General features: G+C 33.3%; 1 protein-coding gene across 3 annotated transcripts in view; it reads right to left on the reverse strand.

The window, feature by feature from the left end:
• Positions 1-21333, reverse strand: part of AGTPBP1 (ATP/GTP binding carboxypeptidase 1) — a 170193-nt gene that overhangs the window by 28073 nt on the left and 120787 nt on the right. For all 3 annotated transcript variants that reach the window (XM_060155351.1, XM_060155350.1, XM_060155352.1), the window contains exons 18-23: positions 14919-15006; positions 11320-11464; positions 8557-8710; positions 7347-7527; positions 5911-6040; positions 4520-4651 (exon numbers count right to left, since the gene is read on the reverse strand). In XM_060155351.1, the coding sequence (XP_060011334.1) occupies positions 4520-4651; positions 5911-6040; positions 7347-7527; positions 8557-8710; positions 11320-11464; positions 14919-15006 (830 nt within the window). The remainder of the gene's footprint in view (positions 1-4519; positions 4652-5910; positions 6041-7346; positions 7528-8556; positions 8711-11319; positions 11465-14918; positions 15007-21333) is intronic.

The raw sequence follows: 21333 nt of genomic DNA on the forward strand, positions 1-21333 counted from the left end.
GGTGCTGAGACAACTGGTTATACGTGGGGAAACTAAAATTAGACCCTCACACTTCATACAAAAATAAATTCCAAATCGATGAAAAATCTAAATGTGAGAAGCATTTTTAGAGGAAAAGCTTTCAGTTTTTCAAACTTGAGTATGATATTAACTGTGGGTTTGTTATAAACGGCCTTTATTATGTTGAGATATGTTCCCTCTATACCAACTTCGATGAGAGCTTTTAACATGAATGGATGAATTCTGTCAAATGCTTTTTCTGCATCTTATTGAGATGATCATGTGATTTTTATCCTTCCTTTTGTTAATGCGGCATATTACAATGACTGATTTGTGAATATGAACCATTCTTGCATCCTTAGAATAAATCCAACTTGATCATGGTGCATGATCCTTTTTATATATTGTTGGATTCGGTTTGCTTAATATATTTTGTTGAGGATTTTTGCATCTATATTCATCATAGATACTGGCCTGTAATCTTTTTTGTAGTGTCTTTGGTTTTGGTTATCTGGGTAATGTTGGCCTTGTAGAATGAATTTGGGAGTGTTCCCTCATTTTCAATTTTTTGGAGTAGTTTGAGAAGGATAGGTATTAGCTCTTCTTTACATGTTTGGTAGAATTTCCCTTTGAAGCTGTTGGATCCTGGACTTTTGTTTGCTAAGAGTTATTTTATTACTGATTCAATTTCACTACTAGTCATCAGTCTGTTCAGGTTATCTATTGCTTTGGCCAAAAAGTTCCTTTGGTTTTTAAGTAAAAATAAAAGACACATTTTTCATTTTCACCAAGAACTTTATTGAACAACGTATTCACCCTTTTGTTCCACTACCTTCTGCCATTTTTCAGGCAACTTCATAATTCCATCTTCCCAAAGCTTTTTATCTTTTTGAGCAAAGAACTGTTCCAGGTGCCTTTTACAGTCTTCCAGGGAATTGAAATTTTTTCCATTAAGAGAATTTTGTAAAGACCGAAATAAATGGAAATCCGAATGTGCAATGTCTGGTGAATATGGCGGATGAATCAGAACGTCCCAGCCAAGCTGAAACACTTTTTGCCTGGTCATCAAAGAAACATGCGGTCTTGCATTATCCTGATGGAAGATTATGTGTTTTCTGTTGACTAATTCCGGACACTTTTCATCGAGTGCTGCTTTCAGTTGGTCTAAATGGGCACAGTACTTGTTGGAATCAATTGTTTGGTTTTCCCGAAGGAGCTCATAATAGAGGACTCCCTTCCAATCCCACCATATATACAACATCACCTTCTTTGGATGAATATCGGCCTTTGGTGTGGTTGGTGGTGGTTCATTTTGCTTGCCCCACAATCTCTTCCATTCCACATTGTTGTACAGTATCCACTTTTCATCGCCCATCAAAATTTGTTTTAAAAATGGAACGTTTTCATTATGTTTCAGTAGAGAATCTCATGCGGAAATAAGTTCAAGAAGGTTTTTTTCGCTTAACTTACGTGGAACCCAAACATCAAAGCAATACACGTAACCAAGCTGGTGCAAATGATTTTCAATGCTTGATTGGGATATTTTGAGTATGTCGGCTATCTCCCATGTGGTATAAAGTTGATTTTTCTCAATTTGATCGCTATCAACTTCAACTGGTCTACCTGACCATGGAGCATCACCCAGCAAGATATCTCCAGCATGAAACTTCACAAACCACTTTTGACACATTCGATCAATCACACACCTTCTCCATACACTGCACAAATCTTTTTTTGCATTTCAGTTGCGTTTTTACCTTTCTTGAAATAATAAAAACTAGTATGACAAAAATGTTGCTTTTTTTCTTCCATTTTCAATATTAAAATGGCTACACAAAAATTCACACATTTTGATATGTTTTTTAAATGCATGCTGACATGACAGCTGTCATAATACAATCTAACAAAATTATTCTGAATGAAGTTAAAGACAACTAAATACTACTAGAGCCATCTTATGGAAAAAAAACAAACTTTTTGGCCTACCCAATATATCTTCCTGATTCAGTTTTGGAAGACTGTATATTTCTAGGAATTTATCCATTCCTTCCACGTCATCCAATTTGTTGGCGTAAAACTGTTCATAGTATTCTCTTATGTTTTTTGTGTCTCTGTGGTATTGGTTGTAATTGCTCCTCTTTCATTTATTTTGTTTATTTGGGACCTCTCTCCTTTTCTTAATGAGCCTGGCTAAAGGCTTATCAATTTTGTTTATCTTTTCAAAAAAAACAGCTCTTGGTTTCATTGATTTTTTTCTATTTTTTTGGGGGGGGCGCTGTCTCAATTTTATTTCCACTCTGATCTTTATTATTTCCTTCCTTTTGCTGACTTTGAGCTTTGTTTGTTCTTCCTTTTCTAATTACTTTGGATGATAGGTTAGGTTGTTTACTTGGGATTTTTCTTGTACAGGATACAAGATTAAAGTACAGAAATCTGCTGCTTTTTTATACACTGATAATGAACTATCATTAGTTCAGGAATCCAAAACTAATTCCATTTAAAACTGCATCAAAAAGAACAAAATACATAGGAATAAACTGAAAGACCTATACTCTGACAATTATATAACATTGATGAAGGAAACTGAAGATGACACAAAGAAATGGAAGGATATCCCTGTTCATGAACTGGAAGAATTAATATTGTTGAAATGTCCACACTACTCAAAGCAATCTACAGATTTAATGCAATCGCTATCAAAATATCCAGAATACCCAGGACATTTCTCAGAGGAGTACAACAAATAATTAAAATTTATATGGAACCACAAAAGACTATAAAGCAATCTGGAGGAAAAAAAAGAAAAACAAAGCTGGAGGTATCACTGACTTCCTGACTCCAGACTACACTACAAAGCTACAGTAATCAAAACAGGAATGTACTGGCACACATACAAAAAAAGCCCTGACATATCAAGCAAAGGAATAGAGAGCCCAGAAATAAATGCACTAACATATGGTCAATTAATCTACGACAAAGGAGGCAAAAATATACAATAGGGAAAAGACAGTCTCTTCAATAAGTAGTGGTGGGAAAACTGGACAGCTACATGTAAGAGAGTGAAATTAGAAACATTTTCCATACCATATGCAAAAGTAAACTCAAAATGAATTAAAGACCTAAATGTAAGGCTGGAAACCATAAAACTCACAGAAGAAAACATAGGCAGAACACTCTTTCATGTAAGTCACAGCAATATTTTTTTGATCTGTCTCCTCAGGTAAAGGGAACAAAAATAAATAGCTAGGACCTAATTAAATTTAAAAGCTTTTGCACAGCAAAGGAAACAACTGACAAAATGAAAAGACAGCCTACATAAAGGGAGAAACTATCTGCAAATGATATGACTGAAAGAGGTTAATATCCAAAATATATAAACAGCTCATACAACTCAACATCAAAAAAAACCCCAAACAACCCAATTAAAAAATGGGCAGAAGAACTGAATAGATATTTTTCCAAAGGAGACATACAGATGGCCAACAGGCACATGAAAAGATGCTCAACATCTCTAATTATTAGAGAAATGCAAATCAAAACCACAATGAGGTATCACTTCACATTGGTCATAATGGCCATCATCAAAAAGTCTACAAATAATAAATGCTGGAGAGGGTGTGGAGAAAAGGGAACCCTCCTACACTGTTGGTGGGAATGTAAATTGGTACAACCATTATGGAGAACAGTATAGAGGTTCCTTACAAAACTAAAAATAAAGCTATCATATGATCCAGCAATCCCACTCCTGGGCACATATCCAGAAAAGACAAAAAACTCTAATTCAAGATGATACATGCACCTCAATGTCCACAGCAGCACTATTTACAATAGCCAAGACATGGAAGCAACCTAGGTATCCACCAACAGATGAATGGATAAAGAAGATGTGATGTATATCACAATGGAATACTCTCAGCCATAAAAAAGAATGAAATTTTGCCATTTGAAACATCATGAATAGACCTGGAGGGTGTTATGCTTAGTGAAATAAGTCAGACAGAGAAAGACAAATACTGTATATTATCACTTATATGTGGAACCTAAAAAATAAAACAAATGTATATAACAAAAGAGAAACAGACTCACAGGTATAAGGAACAAACTAGCCATTACCAGTAGGGAGAGGGATGGGGTAGTGGCAAGATAACAGTAGGCGATTAAGAGATACATACTATGTATAAAATAAACAATGCGTGAACAATACAAGGATATACTGTACAGCACAGAAAATACAGCCAACATTCTATGATAACTTTAAATGGAGTATAATCTATAAAAATAGTGAATAACTACACTGTACACCTGTAACTAATGTAATATTGTAAATCAAGTCTACTTTAATTAAAAAAATGTGAAAAGCAAAAAAAATTAGAAGAAACATTTAAAACGAAAAATCTGAAACAAAATGGCAAAATGGTACCATTTACTGAATCTGAGTAGTTCCTATATGTTAAATTATTTTCTGCAGTTTTATGCGTGTTTGAAATTCAAAAATTCCTGCCTTATCTGTAATAATTACCCTGTATCCCACATCTTCCACAACATCACATGAAGCTGCATTGTCATTCGTGTGCCACACTGTTTCTTTGATGCTGCAGCCATACATAAATACATTCTTCTTTCGGGAGTGGCCATGATAATCACAATAAACCTTGAAAAGATAATATATTTTAAAAATAAAATCCTTCAAATTCATATATTGCCAAGTAAAGCTAGCTAATATGAAGCCAATAAACAGTTCTGTGTTCCTTTGTCCTTTTATTGTAACTGAGCCACCATTTAACAAGTAGAATCAATAAAAGTAATAATACATATCTACTTCTGGAAAGGATCTATGATTAATCCTAGAATGGCTAAATCCTTTGCAGGTAGGTCCTGCATCAAGCCACGAGTTCCACTCTTTCTTTTGTATCTACTATTCATCACTTAAAAAATAATAAATTCGGGCTTCCCTGGTGGCGCAGTGGTTGAGAGTCCGCCTGCCGATGCAGGGGACACAGGTTCGTGCCCCGGTCCGCGAAGATCCCACATGCCGCGGAGCGGCTGGGCCCGTGAGCCATGGCCGCTGAGCCTGCGTGTCTGGAGCCTGTGCTCCGCGATGGGAGAGGCCACAACAGTGAGAGGCCCGCGTACCGCAAAAAAAAAAAATAATAATAATAATAAATTCAATTATAGGTCAAATCTACAGCTGCACTCATCACTGCCTCAAGGGTTGTTAAAATATTTACCTAATTTAAGAGAACATAAAAAATGCTTTCATGAAAAACATTTTAAAAGGGGTATGGTTTCCCTTTAATTTTTAAGAGCATCATTTTAAAAATAGAAAATGGACAGATTTGCATGCCAATTTTGCCCCTCTGCAAAGTGTTCTATCTTTCCCAAAGGAAGATTAACTCATTTAAAGATTAAAATAATGGAAACATTCTAAACAAAAGTTGCTGAAAACAGAAGACATACACAGTTCACGAGAGCCTCCCACCATGCCTATATTACCTTTCCTATGTGTATAGTCGAGACTTACCTGCTTTAGAATTAGCTAACGAGCTCAGAAGTAAGTTTCTACTAGTTTGAGAATTTGGAAGATACCTATTGTACTTTTACCTTGATATTGTTCAAACAGTGAAGTTAAATAGCTAAAACTTACAGCCAGGAGTTACCACTATTCATAAACAAAACAGAAAAGTAAAGGGCTCATGAGAATTATAAAAATTAAATCTAATGAAATAAGAATATGGATACATTGTATTAATTTGACAACATAATTAATACACAAGTGATAGATAACAAAGATGTTTTAAAGAAACTGCTTTTGAAATTAACACCCAGCTTTTATAACCAGAAAATAATCTACAAAATACTAACTTACAACAAAATCACCTCTTTGACTATACAAACAAATATTGCACTTACCAGTGGTAAATGCTTCACTGCAGCCAGATATTGCAGCAGACCCTTGGCATGATAAATTGTAGGATGTAAATCTGGATTTGGACTTTGCCACTGTCTATTCAAATCCTCTCCACTTAAAGAACAGCGGTGACTACACATATGTAAACACAATGACAAACACTGGTACCAATCAACTCTTACATACACTTGATTTAATTTTATGATTCTATTCCACTAAATATTTCATTTCAAACAGGTATAAATGGTGTGCTCACCAGAATGCATATTATAGTCAGTAAGTAAACATTTATTTAGCATTTGCTATGTGCAAGATCTTGTGTTACATGCATTTAACTGTGGTAAGCTTGCAGATTTATGTCAAAATTTTCAAGCTATAGGAAAAATTCTCCATTCTGGGGTTTTGTTCCATACATCATAAAATTTATTCATGGTCATATTTTCCATTCTGACTACATAATAATCACTTCTTATGCTAACATTCTGTATTTTGATTGTATCAGTTATTATTAAAAGTGCTATCTGGCCCTCCTTCTAAGAAAGATAAGTATTGTGTATGAAAAGCACACATTCTTGCAAAAATTCAAATACATTTTCATTAATCATAGGTATTAAGTATTAAAGCCACTGAGCAAAAATTTAAGCAAATGGTCATAAGGTGATAACAGAAATATAAACAGAATTCTAGCTAGTCAATATGTTTCTGAATTAAAACTAGACATAAAATCTCATTTTAGTTCCATAATCATACTACCTAAACAGAAATTATTCTATTTTTTAATTCAAAAATTTCCTAAATATGAGAAATATTCATGGTTCTTTTATTGAATAAATAAATATGGTGTCCTCGACTTTGGAGATGCTCATGACAGTTAGACTAACTCCCCCCTTTCAGAAGCATTAAAGAGACCTTGGTCTAATTGACACGATAAATGAACTTTACCAACTATAAGCCACCTCCACTTAAAAAGTAACATTCCAGTATTTCCACTCTAAAGAATTCCTACTCATATCAAGAAGAGGTTAGCAGATGGAGCCAATATTCCATATTAGTGGAAAGAGATCCCAGAAGATTCTAAATCTCAAAATAACCTAAGATCACGCCATGTCAAATAAAAAGGACTATAAGACAATGTGCTAAAAATCTTTTTCATATCCCAATAGTGTAATTTTTCTAAAACAATTCAAGCAGACATACATTTTATAAAATCGTATTCTCATGAATAGATACAGAATTTCTCAAAATATCATAGTACTAATAATATACAAATTATACTTTCATTTAAAAATTTATCAGATTAATTCTTCACTAAATTTGTTTTGTTCTAGAAAAATCACTAGATTTGTTTTTGAAATTAACGAGGATGCTATTATTTCAACAAGTTTATACAGGACAGCCACAACAATCTATAATATTCTATAACTATTGCTTAACTTACTTTCCATTGATGACACCATCTGGATTTAGCATAGGGACAATTTTAAAAATATAGGATTCCCGTAAGCTCTGAGCAGTAGGGTTATTACTCATGAGATACTCCAATGTTCCTTTCATTACCCAACTTGCATTAGTCTCTCCAGGATGCACCCGAGCAGATAAGAAAACGTAAGGGCGATTTCCTAAAGTAGACATAAAACCTCAAATTAAAATGAACGTCTACTAAAAGTCTGTATGATGTTTGACTTTGGGGCTTTAGAAATATTTCTACTCAATTGTGAATACTGATATAAAGTCAAAGTAGAACTCACTGTGCACCTACTATATACAAGCACTATACTAGGCCCACTAGAGAAAACAGATATAAAACCCATATAAGTCATGTCTTACATGAATATAACACATTAAACAGTATTTGAGTCATTTATTTCACAATGATTAATCTAACATATAAAATTAATTGTTTAATATTATCTTGGTTTCATAAAGAACAAGCATCTGGGGAAAATAGATGAAATATAAATTTATTTTTCATAAAGTCATGGAAAAAAGAAGGAAAATATAATCTTATTCCTGTTTTATAGTCACTATGATAAGCACAGAACAATAGGTATATCTGCTCAGAGATTTACAAAGAAAAATATTTTTCACTATACATTTAGATATACAAAATAACCATTCAATTCACCTGCTCATATTTTCATAAACAGCAAGCTCTTTCTCTTTCCTGAAAATATTTTACCTTCTTAACAAAATTAGAACAGTTTTCTTATATGTATATATATTTTTTTACCATAGCTGTACATTTGAGGCAACTTTAAAAACATAAATGGCAAGGAAAAACAAGTAGCTATTCAGTACTAGCATCAAAATACTTGATAGGTTTATGGTAGTTTTATTTATAAATAAAATTAATTGTAAAGTCTTAAACTGATGGTATAATTTGTTATACTATACTTTGGGTATGACTTCTAAGAATAAGAACTACAGAATATTAGTATCAAGACACCTCAGAGGTCATCTCAGGCAGCTCCCTCATATGAGGAAACTGAGGCCCAGAAGTGGGCCCGAGCTAGGCAGTAACAGGACCCAGACTAGAACCCAAGACTTCTGATGCCTATTCCTAGCACTAATGCCCTTACAAAATAGTCATGAAGCAAAGAAAAATAAGTAAAAATGATTGGTATTGTGAGTGAAGAAGACAAACTTACTGAATTGACAGATATGTTCATAATAATTAGACTCTGGCATTGCTGTTATAGTCACCAAGGGACAGCTGTTTCCAGACAGGGTTTCACATAACACATCTTTTCGAAAATAGATTTGCTGAGGATTGTGTGCTGATTCCAATTTTTGAAGATGCATCTTAATAAAAATTTAAAAGCAAAGTATATAATCATTTAAAAACTCCCTATGATAAACAGAAATAAATGCATCCAGATCTTGAACATAACTAAAAGTGAATCAGATTCCTAATCCCTTCTCTGGGGATTAGGGTCCAGATGCAGTTAAATATCAGTATTTGGGAACTTGAGAAAGGGGATAGATACAGTTTGGATACCCTTAATAGTGCGATATAACCAGTGGGGTCAGCGGCGGCAGCCTGTAAATAAGCACATTAGTATTTCTGTAGCAAAGCATATGAAGAGTCACGCTAAGTAGAATCAATATTCTAAATAAGCTCACGTCAATTCAGGCCAGGCTTTGCTGCCAAATGGGTTATGAAAATGCTTTTGCTTTTCAAAGCCTTCTGAATGTTGAAATTTTGTGACTATAGATCTGTTAACCGCAACCTAAAATATGGAGAATGAATATTATGCAGCACAAATTTTTTAACAATCTTTCCTGATTTCAAGATTAATAAAGGCTCATTGTAAAATGTCTGGAAGACACAGAAAGTACAAGAAAAAATTTTAAACACCCATAATTGAATCACCTAGATTACTACTAACAAATGCCAATATATATAAACAAAACTGTAATTACATGTAAGACTTTTTATAATCTGATTTTATCATTTATACATTCACATTGATACTCAAAATTATAAATATTATGCCATATCATTAAACATGTTGAATATATGTCTTTTGAAAACACAAGTTTTAATGGTTTTAGTATATGGTCACACCAAAAATAAATTGTTCAATCCCTTATTTTAAAGATACTTAGTTGCTTTCCAAACTTTTGCCTATGTTCATTCACATAATCATGATTTACCATGTGGTCACTATTTCTGGGCTAGAAACTGTGCCAGGCATTGGGGATATAACAATGAATAAATGGTCCCTACCCTAGAGAAAATATACAGTGTTATGAGAGCTTGAAATAAAGGGAAGGGAGCCTCGCAGAGTCTGGGCAGGGAGGAAAGGTCTTCTAGAAAAAAATTACATTTAAAGTGAGATCCAAGGGATGAGTGAAATGGATATAAAGTGCACTGTAGGCAGAAGGAAAGCATACAGGAAGACCATGAAATAAGAAAAAAGAAGGACATTTCAAAGAACTGAAGAAGATTCATTATAGCTAGACCAGAAAGGGTAAGAAATCGAGAATTTAACACAGAAGGAAGGGCCCGGTAGACCAGTCCTTCCCAAAGCATAGTATTTGGTAATTAAGATAACTAAGTGGTATGTGGATAACCTTGAAAAAAATTTTAATAGATATGTATTTTACTGTGAATTAGAAAAAAGTTTAGCACATTAAACCTGTAATTCCACAGATATTAACTTAGGATGAGGATAATCTTTAAACAGTGAATTACTTTAAAGTCTATTTAAAAATAAATATTAAGTAAATAACAGTTCAAACAGTATGAAGAAATGGCCCAAACTGCAAAATAGTGGAGAAATGACTGAATGAGCTACGGTAAGAATTTTAGACTTCATACAAATGGCAAGAGAAATCACTAAGGAATTTTAAGGAGCAGATTTATATGATTAGGTTTGCCATCAAAGAGCCCTCTTGCTACAGTGTGATAAAACAGTGATGAAGAGGAAAGGGGATACAAGTGAATTTGGGGACACCAGTTAGAAAGAGGTTGGCATAAGTCCAGGTGAGAAACAATGGTAATGCGTGGAAGGTCGTGGTAGTGGGACTGGAAGAAAGTAGGGGCATTTAAAATATACTAAAAGGGTAACATCAGTAAAGGACAGTAACAAATACCATGTAAATAACAACACTATATTTCCGATGCTATGTTATTCAGCACAGAAACATATCGGTTCATACCTTTACTGTAGGTTGGAACCTTACTAAAATAAAGTGAGCCTCATTTAATGTTCTCGGCCTTGACATTTCTTCTGCTCTATGGACTATGTTTTTCTCTCATTTTCTCCTCTCTCATAATTTGGAAGCTTGTTTCTAATCATAGTGTTCCAATTCCTTTCTGAGTAAATTGATCATACGAAGCTTCATGATCCTTGATCATTAGGACAGACATTCTGTTCTGAGTATAAATCTGCCATGCTAATTACTTGAATTTTTTGTTTTACAACGCAAATAATCAAAAAATCTCAAAAGAACCCACAAAACAACTCTTATACCCCATATTCTAAGCAATCTGGATCTAGGACTCCATATGAAACCATTAGAAGAAAGGAATTCACAACAGAAAACTTAAATTGCATATACATTTTCTACTGTTACATTTTCTATGAGAGTCAATGCTTTTCATTAAACAAGTAGAAATCTCACCTAGTTAAAATTTATAAATTGTGATTTGTAGATTTCTACCCAAAGTGGAAAGTAAAAATCATGTCATATTTCCATAGTATTTCTATTAAATAAAAATGAAGACTACATTCCCATTTTACTTTAATGATTTCAACAAATGTTGTATTATTTTCTGAAGTCATCAACCCTGAATCTTTTTCTTATCTTATTCAGATATTTAATTAAAGCAATTTTTCTTCAATTATCTGACACATACACATACGACACAATAATGGTCACAGGACAACTTAATGAGTTCTCACCTGTAAAGTTGAATACGTATATGGATAGTGATAAGCAAAATAGCACACATCATCTTTATGTGGAAAAATGACAGTGAATGTAATTGTATAGTAGGATTTTCCCTTTTGCCCACCTGCAGCAATTGAACTTCTTGAGAAGTGATTTCTGCAACAGAAATGCATGTTTATTTCATCCACACCAAAATTCTGATTTTTCTTACTATTTTAGTAAACAGAACTTCAGAAAAAAAAAAAGAAAACCCACGGTTTGTAAAAAAGTTTAACTTAAATACTCTTAAAAATTAGACTTGGGGGACTTCCCTGGTGGGCTAGTGGTACAGAATCTGCCTTACAATGCAGGGGACGCAGGTTTGATCCCTGGTCATGGAACTAAGATCCCACATGCCGTGGGGCAACTAAGCTCGCGTGTCATAACTACTGATCTCGCGTGCCTCAACTAGAGAGCCTGAGTACCGCAAACTACAGAGCCCACGTGCTCTGGAGCCCGCTTACCACAACTAGAAAGAAGCCTGAGTGCCACAATGAAAGATCCCGCATGCTGCAACTAAGACCTGATGCAGCCAAAAATAAATTAAATAAATAATAAATAAATCTCTAAAAAAAATCAGTATGTTGTTTAAAACAAAAATTAGACTTGGTACTAAAAAAGCAGTTAATTGCTATCAGCCAACATCATGACTTTCCACTTCTGGATTTACTAATTAAATAGAGCTACTACTCTATACATCAATAGAAGTTTTAGACCCCCATTCTTCGAGAGCCATACACATTACTGGATCCAGGCAGTGATCACCAATGGCTGCTACAACCATTGGATGAAAGGCTGACGGATCAGACAACAATACCTGAATTCACTGATCAATTTTAAAATTACAAAAGAAGAAATAACCAGAGATGATATATTTCCTAATATGATGCAACAGGAATTCCCTGCACCATCTATGAAGTACTCTTGTCAAAAATTAAACCTGAAACTGATAAAGCTTCTATATCTAACTATGAGTTAATAGGAGATTGGTGAGATAGAAGAATTCATTAACACCACAGGGATGCAATCAGCAAAATCCAAAATGCGGAAAATCCTGCATGACAAATGATCTAATTTCTTCAATAAATAAAGGAGAAATTTAAAAATAGAGAAGAAGGAAGCCTATAAATTAAGAGACTTAAAGGACATATGTGTGATCCCTTGGTTGGTCTGATTTAAACAAACCAACTATAAAGTAACATTTATGAGACAAGTAAGTCCGAACATTGACTGGATATTTTATCATATTAAGGAATTTTCTTAGGTGTGACAATGGCCTTGTGGTTAGATTGTCTTAAATATGTATCTCAAAAAGACAAAGACCTTTGAAGTACTTATGGATAAAATATATCTGGAAAAAAATAAGGATAAAATATGTCTTAAAAAATTCAGTGTGGAGGTAGGGGTGAAAGTATAGCTAAAATGAAACCATGTGTTGATAATTGTTGAAACTCAGTGATGAATACATGGGGCCTCATTATTCTATTATCCGCTTTTGTAAATGTTGGGAGATTTCCATAATAAAAAGTTTTTAAAACTACATATTACTTTCCAGACTTTAAATATCATTGAGATATGATGACCTAAAGATGCTTTGGTCTATCAACTTCATTTCTAAAATTCCAAATCACCTTGTATTATTTAAACCATGAACTGAAGAAAAGCCATGGCCTACAGATTACTTATTCATGCACACAGACATTCAAGGTAGATCACAACCTTAGAACTACCCTGGGATCAGACCTTCTAATATAATCGTATAAAAATCAAGCTTGCTATTAATGAAAATAAAAGAACCCTGACGTAAAAGAATGGTAGAGTCTTCATTAACTTAGCCACTACATCTTGAATAGATACTCAATGACAAGGTGCTAAGAGTTGAGGAAAATGCAAAATAAGGTCCGGAAGTAGATCCTGCCAACTCTTTCACTCCAAAAGCTTAACATCTAATTGTGGAGGTATTTATGTCACCACACAGCTACATGGCATTTTATAGGTTATATGCACTCACATACTCGTGGAAAGTAGTTTTATTCTCATTTTACAGATGAGACAAACAAGTATCAAAGGACAGTGCAAAAATAGTAGTTTTTAATCCCCACTATCTGGATTTCAAGCTTGAGGAAAGCAACTGGAACAGTGCTTGTTACATAGAAAGTGGTTAATAAATATCTGTTGAATTGGCCTGAATTCCAATTCCAGATCTGGAAGTAGCCAAAAGAAAAAATAAAAACTAAACAAACAAAAATCCTTGCCATCATCCCTTACATAAAAAAAGAAAAACCAAAAAAAAAAAAAAAAAAAAAAACCACCTGAGATGCTATGACGATTCACTTTACAGTGTGAAAAAGAAAAGCATTCATTGATTGATGATTTCTATTGTACAAAAGAAAAAGCATGAAAGAAATACTTTTTGAAAAACATTGTTTCACCCTTTAACAACTTAAATCATTCTGCCAAAATCTAACCAAGCACTTCCCAGATAATCACTGCTCCACTCCAACTTATGAGAAAGAGATAAATGATAAAGTATATTTATATTAGCCTACCATTAAAAGAAATATGAAATTCATTCAGGTGAAGAAGAATTACATATAACCTTATGCTTCTTTCCCTCATTTATTTACTATTTATTTTGCTAATAAAATGGGGAAAACCCTACTGAGATTAATTCCAAGGAACGATTTCTTTCTTAGAAAGCAATAGCACTTAAGATCTAGGTTTTTCCAAAACTCTATCTAAACCATTAAAAACAGTTTAATTTTAGAATTCATCTTCTTCTAACGGATAAAACTAAAAGAAAAGGAACATTAGTGCTAGTTAAGCACAATATAAAATATAAAAAGTCAAAATCCACTAAACAGAAATGCCAGGACTAAGATTAATAACAGAGAAAAACAGGGATGTCAAGTGCATTCAATAGTGGATAGAAGTTATCTTGAAATGTATTAAATGCAGAAACAGTAAAAATGGGAAGCAAGGCATATGATAATCCTAGATCACTTAGTCATGAATTGAAGAATAATCCAATTATTCCACTGAAGCAATAAATGATTTCTAGCACTTATTTTAACTTGATAAATAGATCACCTATTTGAAGTCAAAGTTGAACTGTGAAAGCAGAAGTAATGTAATTGTGGAATACATCTCCAAGTAAAATATTTTGGAAGTTAAAATGAGGTAAACATTTGTGTGCAGAAGAGAAAAGAATTGCACTCAATATCACCAGAATAATAAAAAAAAAACCACTGTAAATTATTTCCTAGAGTTTCTAATTTCAGTCTTACTCAATGAAGTTTCCAGAGTTTTAAAGCTAAAAAAGTTGAGAACACATCTAAGTGGGGGAGGCAAGATTTGGACCTAAGTCTGTCGTCTGTCTACAAAACACGTTTTATTTCCACTAAATATACCCCCATGATGGATCTCAAATTTTTTAAAACTCTGTTGGAAGTAATACTAAACCATATCACCAAATTCAAAGAACACAATAACTTTTTATCTTTGAACTGAAATAAGATGAATTAATATTTCCTTCTGTAAACTGATGTCCTATTACTGTCAGAATACTTACTTATAGTAACAAATGTCAGTCCCCACACGAATCCACCATGGTCTAGCATTTAACGCTTCCTGAACCGAATACATGAGTGGTTGCATACCTTTGACAGAGAGGAAAAAAAAGAGAAAATTCTTTTCAGAATTTTTGAGTTAAAAATTAATCTTGCCATTGTAGAAAACACCAAACATTCAGGAAAGCTAAAAGAAAATACATTTTAGTTTTTCAGTATGCACTTAAAAAATCTGAGATCTTTCTTTAAAATCTCCTAAATCAATCAATGATATGTTTTATTTCTAGTTTTAACTAAAATGGAGTTACAACTTCAATGAGTGAAAAGTCATTAAACATTTTTCTATTATCTTTTCCATATTAGATCAATTATATACATTATAATTATAATGTATAATTATATAATATATTAAAATTATATATATGTAATACATATTACACTAAAAATTATACATATATTCCTTATAACAAGTGAAAGAGACAAAAATATATATTAAATTAAGTATAATCACCTCTCTAACTCTCCATAGATTCCCATCTACACCAAGGTAAGGAAAACAATGCCACTAAAATGGCATGACTGTTTTCTTCCTCAGCCTTCTCCATACAAATGGGTGTTTATAGCATGGAGAAGGAGAGGGGGGATGAGGAGGAAGAGGGACTGTTAACAAAAACAGAATTAAATATATAGTATATTTTCTTAGGTAGTTTTAGAAATATACTTTCCACATGCACTTTAAAGTCATTTTAAAGGTTTCTAGGTTTCTAACCGGAATTAATGAAATTCATATGTTAATTTTGGAAAGGTTGACAATTTTTATTGAGATCTCGTTCAACTTTCATTTCTTCATTTTCTTGCTACAGAACCATTATGTTAAACTTATCTCTGAGTATTTTTATTAGTCTTTAATAGTCTCTTGGGTTTTCTAGGCATACAAATCATATCATTTGTAACTTAAAATATTTTATCTCCTCTTTTAGTATTTATAAGAGTTACTTTATTTTCTACTTTTATTATATTTAGAGAAATGAAACCACCTCAAAAATGATTCTGAATATAGTGGTAAGAACAAAACTCTGTCTTGATAATTTCAATCAAAATACTTTGCCATTCAATGCAATTATTTGCCTATTGTTTTTTAACAAATCAACTTTATCTTATTTAAATAATAGAAAGAGCTAACACTGAATAATTTCTATGTGCCAAAGACTGCTCTAAGCATTTTTACATACGTTAAGTCATTAAATCCTCACAACAACCCTCTGTGGTAGGTGCTATGACTATTCCTATAACTGGAGCAGTTTCTCCCATAATTCTTATTACATTTAAGTGTTTTTAATCATTTCATTAAATGCCTTTTCAGCATCCAGTAACAGAATCACATGGCTTTTCTCCTTTGGCCTCTTGATGCAATAAATAGATAGATTTCCTATTGTGAACTATCCTTGCATTCCAAGAAAATGCTATTCTTTTACTGCTGTATGATTTAATTAGCTAAATCTCATTTAGAATTTCTGTATTTAAAAATTGGTCTTTAAAAAAAAAATTACCTTTACCAAGCATTGGTATAATATTATACTAGCTTCAGAAAAACATATTAAAACGCTGCCCATCACTTATTAGAATAAAAGTAAAATCTATTTTTTTAGAAGTAAATATAATTTAGCTGGAATATCATCCTGATATGGTGACTAATAAATACATTTTTTATTTCCTTTTCAACAGTTATAGTCTGTTCAGAATCTTTACTTTTTTCAATCAATTTCAGTATTTCTATGTTTTGTCTATTTCTATCTCATTATTTTTGGCATTTTAAAAAATTCTCTTCTCTATCCTTTTGGTTTTATTTTTTGTTTTTCTAATATCTTGAGTACTTATTTTTTGAGTACTTAAAAACTGAGTACTTGAGCAATAACTTATTTTCAGTCTTTTTTTATTTTAAATAATGTAGTTATTAAAGGCATTCAATTTTCTTCCAGTTTAGCTATGTCCCATAAGTCTATAAAGTGTTCTCCTTTGCTATTCTTTCTAGATCAGAGCCATCCAACTAAACTTTCTGCCAGAATGGAAATGTTCAATATCTGCACTGTCCAGTGTGGCATCCACTAGCCACGTGTGGCTATTAAGCACAGGAAATAAGCCTAGTGCCACTGAAGAACTGAATTTTAAATTCTCACAATAACTGTCTTCTAATCAGGTTGTAATTCTCGGAGCTTTTGCTCTACCTATGTGGGTGCCATGTGGTTATGGCTGTTGTATTGTATAAGAGGTTAGTGTTCTGTATAGCAAATGAAACCATCAACAAAATGAAACAGCAACCTAACAAATGGGAGAAAATATTTGCAAATCATATATCTGATAAAGGGTTAATATCCAAAATATATGAAAAACTCATACAACTCAATAGCAAAAAAACACACAATCTAATTGAAAAGTGGACAGAGGATCTGAACAGACATTTTCCAAAGAAGATATACAGATGGCCAACATGTACATGAAAAGGTACTCAACATCACTAATCATCAGGAAAATGCAAATCAAAACCACCATGAGATATCACCTCATACCTGCTAGAATGGCTATTATCAAAAAGACAGAAAATAATAAGCATTGGTGAGACTGTAGAGAAAAGAGAACACTTGTGCACTGTTGCTGGGAATGTAAATTGGTGGAGTCACTATGGAAAACAGTATGAAGGTTCCTCAAAAAAATTAAAAATGGAACTACTGTTTGATCCAGCAGTTCTACTCCTGGGTATTTACCCTAAAAAACTAATTCAAAAAGATATGCACCGCTCCCCACATGCTCATTGCACCATTACTTACAACAGCCAACACATGGAAGCAACTTAAATGTCCACTGATAAGTGAATGGATAAAGAAGATGTGGTATGTATATAATGTATGTATGAGTGTGTGTGTATATGTGTGTGTACATAGTGGAATATTATTTAGCCATAAAAAAGAAGGAATCCTTGCTATTTGCAACAACATGGACAGACCTTGAGGGCATTATGCTAATAAGGAGGACAGAGAAAGACAAATACTGTATGATCTTGCATATGTGTGGAATCTTAAAAAAAAACAAAAAAAAACCCAAACTCATAGATACAGAGAACAGAATGGTGGCTGCCAGAGGCAGGGGCTGGAGGGGTTGGTCAAGTGGACAAAAGGTATGAACTTCAGGTTATAAAACAACTAGGTCATGGTGATATAATGTACAGCATGGTAACTATAGTTCATAATACTACAGTGTGTATTTGTAAGTAGCTCAGAGAATAGATCTTAAGAGTTCTCATCACAAGAAAAATAAAGTGTAGTGATGGATGTTACCTAGACTTACTGTAGTGATCACTTCACAATATATACAAACATTGAATCATTATGTTGCACACCTGAAACTAATACAATGCTATATGTCAATTATATCTCAATGGGGGGGAGATTTGCAATTATTATAGCATCTGCAAGGACTGCAACTTGTAAATACACAATATCCAGTCAGCGCTTTTAACCCTGAATTATTCTTTGTCTGACATTAATATTACCACTTTTCCTTTATTTGCATTTACCTAGTTTATCTCTGCCCAATCGTTTCTTTCAACTTTATCATTTAATTAATAAACACACACACATATTCTCTGACCCTACAAATTGTATAATTTTTGATATCTGAATTTTGAGGACATTTTGGCTCATTCATAGTCAGTAATGACAAACAAACATTTCATTTCATTCCTTCCATCTTACTTTCTTTCTACTATTCATTAATTTTTTTTTCCTTCTTTACAACTTATTTCACTTGCTTGGTTACATTTTTCCACATTTCCTTTTCTTCTTCTATCATTTGAAAGCGTTCTTTTGTGTTTCTCAATTCTATTTCCCATCCTAATAGTTATGATTAACTGATATTTCTCTAGTATACTATTATCATATTAAATAACTAAGCAATCCCATCAAGACACATTAGCTTTCACTTCTCCCATATCACCCCTTTTAGAACATTTTCACTTAACACATTTTATAAATTTCAAGTCTTCTATCTTGAGATCTTTTTCCTCATTTATTTTTCTCAGAGAGGGTTCAGGGTAGCAGATTTTCTGAATTCTACATATACACAAACATGCAGTTTGTTGGCCGTGACAAACAAATGACAGATTTTGCAAAAGACATTTGGCGCTCCTCTAGCTTCTAGCACCACAGATGAGAGTCCAATACTAACCTAATTTTTTCACACGCAGAACAACATAGTGATCAAGAGCATGCAGTCTGTAACCAGACTACCTGGGTTTGAATTCCCACTTTACCACATGCCACATGCATGATCCTGGTCAGATTACTAAACCACTCATGCCCCCTTTTTCTCTTCTGTGGATAACAACCATGCTAGGTTGGTTTGTTGTGTGGATTAAGAGTATCACATGTGTTAGCACTTAAAGAAGGCCTGGAACATGATAAATTTTCAATAAACATTAGCTGCTGTTATTATCAATATTATTCAAGTACTGTAACCAGTTCTTTTAAAGTGGAAGTATGTTAAGATTTTCTCTTTATATCTGAAACTCAGGTATTTCACTGGTACATACAAAAGATTCCTGTCTTCCTTATTTCTTCCTAGGAGTCAGTGAGGCATTTCAATCCGAAACTTCAACCTCTTCCAGGCACACAAAACTCATAATAATGGTTAATTATAGTAAGGTGGAACAAGGTTCAGGCTGAAGTCAAAGGGCATAAAAGATTTATCTGAAGTGTTCTAATTTTATAAAAGACAATGTATTCTCTTATTACTTTTAAGATGATGGTTAATTCTGGTCACAGTGAAGGGAGCTATATTTGGAAATTCTGACTATAATGAAAACCATCTTAACAAAATAGGTTGCCCCAGTAAGAATAAATCAAATGAGGTAACTCAGATTGAATAAATCACAGTCTACTCAACCTGATACAGAAAGGCCACATTTGAGTAACTGATTTAATCATTAGCCAAAGGATAAACTTTTATGTGTATAAAATAAATACATTAAGAACTGTCAAGCTTGTCACTTGAATACAGACAATCAAGATATTAAACTGCCGGAGTGAAACCAACATCCAATGGCAATAGCCTCTAATAATATCTATGTAAAGGCTTAAGTTGTACTGAGTACATGCTCAGTAACAAGTGCAGATACAATGAAAGACAAGGTGTTTTAGGCCCTAATCATCAAATGTATTGTGAATCACAGACTCAAAATTTTCAAGTTGAAGCTAACACCATCGTTTAACAGATGAGGGGGAGCTTGAATAACCTGAAGGTACCTATCACAAGCTGCATATATGTTATCAGTAACTGTCCAGAGAAAAAAACACATGCTTCTAATATGGCTGGTATCATAGCAGAGTCATACTAAAAACAGGAAGATGAGATTCTTGGCCTGGAGGGTAATGGTAACCACTTTAATCAGAATCACTCCACACATCCTCACCAAGAACAAATAAATAAATTCAACAAGTAGCACAAATAAAAACTACACACGCCCAGGCCTTCAGCATAACTGGAAGACAGAATATAACAGACTTCAAGTTGCCTTTATGTAGAAAAATGGGCAAAGATATATACCACAGAAGTGGAAACAATAAAGGAGGGATTGAAATCATGAGCTCAAAGTAGATTGCAGGCTAAAAAATACTAAGTGACACGAAGAAGGAATTTTATGAAGTCACAATTCACAGTGAAAATATAGCAAGATGCAATATCTATGCACCAGATAAGACCAACCTCTTATATAAGGCAGAAACTAGAGGAAATACAGAAGTATTAGAAACATACTACTGATAGCAGATGCTAACACTCCACTCTCAGTACAAGTCAGACTGATTAAACAAAAATTAAGAATATTTATATAGATCTTAATAACATAATAAGGCAAATCTTATACAGATATGTTGAACACTGTATCCTGATAGTAGAGAATATACCTTCTTCTAAGAGCATGTGGAATATTCACAAAAATTGACTATATATTAGGTCAAAAGGAAATGTCAGTTCCATAAAAGAGAAATATTACAAACAAAACTCTCTGATCACCATGTAATAAAACTAAAACTTAAAATCAAAATGAAAAACAAAACAAAAAGGGAGGATACCCATGCAGAGGCAAGGGAGACAGGTTGACTTGGGTGTCAGATCTTGAAAGGTGTGAGGAGGGCATCTGCCCGAAAGTGCAAAGGACAGACTGTTATGTACACTGGAACTGATCAAATAAATAAATATATTAAGAATAGTAGAAGCCAAAATTCTCCATGTTGGAGAAGGAAGTTGTAAATATGGAAAGAAAACTAGAATAAATCCTGTGCAAGTGAAGGTATCAGTGTAACTTCATGGAGATACTGTGTGTGTGCTTATGTGTGTGTTTGTGTATAACATGCACACACAAAA

The sequence above is a fragment of the Lagenorhynchus albirostris genome, chromosome 7, assembly GCF_949774975.1.
Source record: "Lagenorhynchus albirostris chromosome 7, mLagAlb1.1, whole genome shotgun sequence".
NCBI lineage: Eukaryota > Metazoa > Chordata > Mammalia > Artiodactyla > Delphinidae > Lagenorhynchus > Lagenorhynchus albirostris.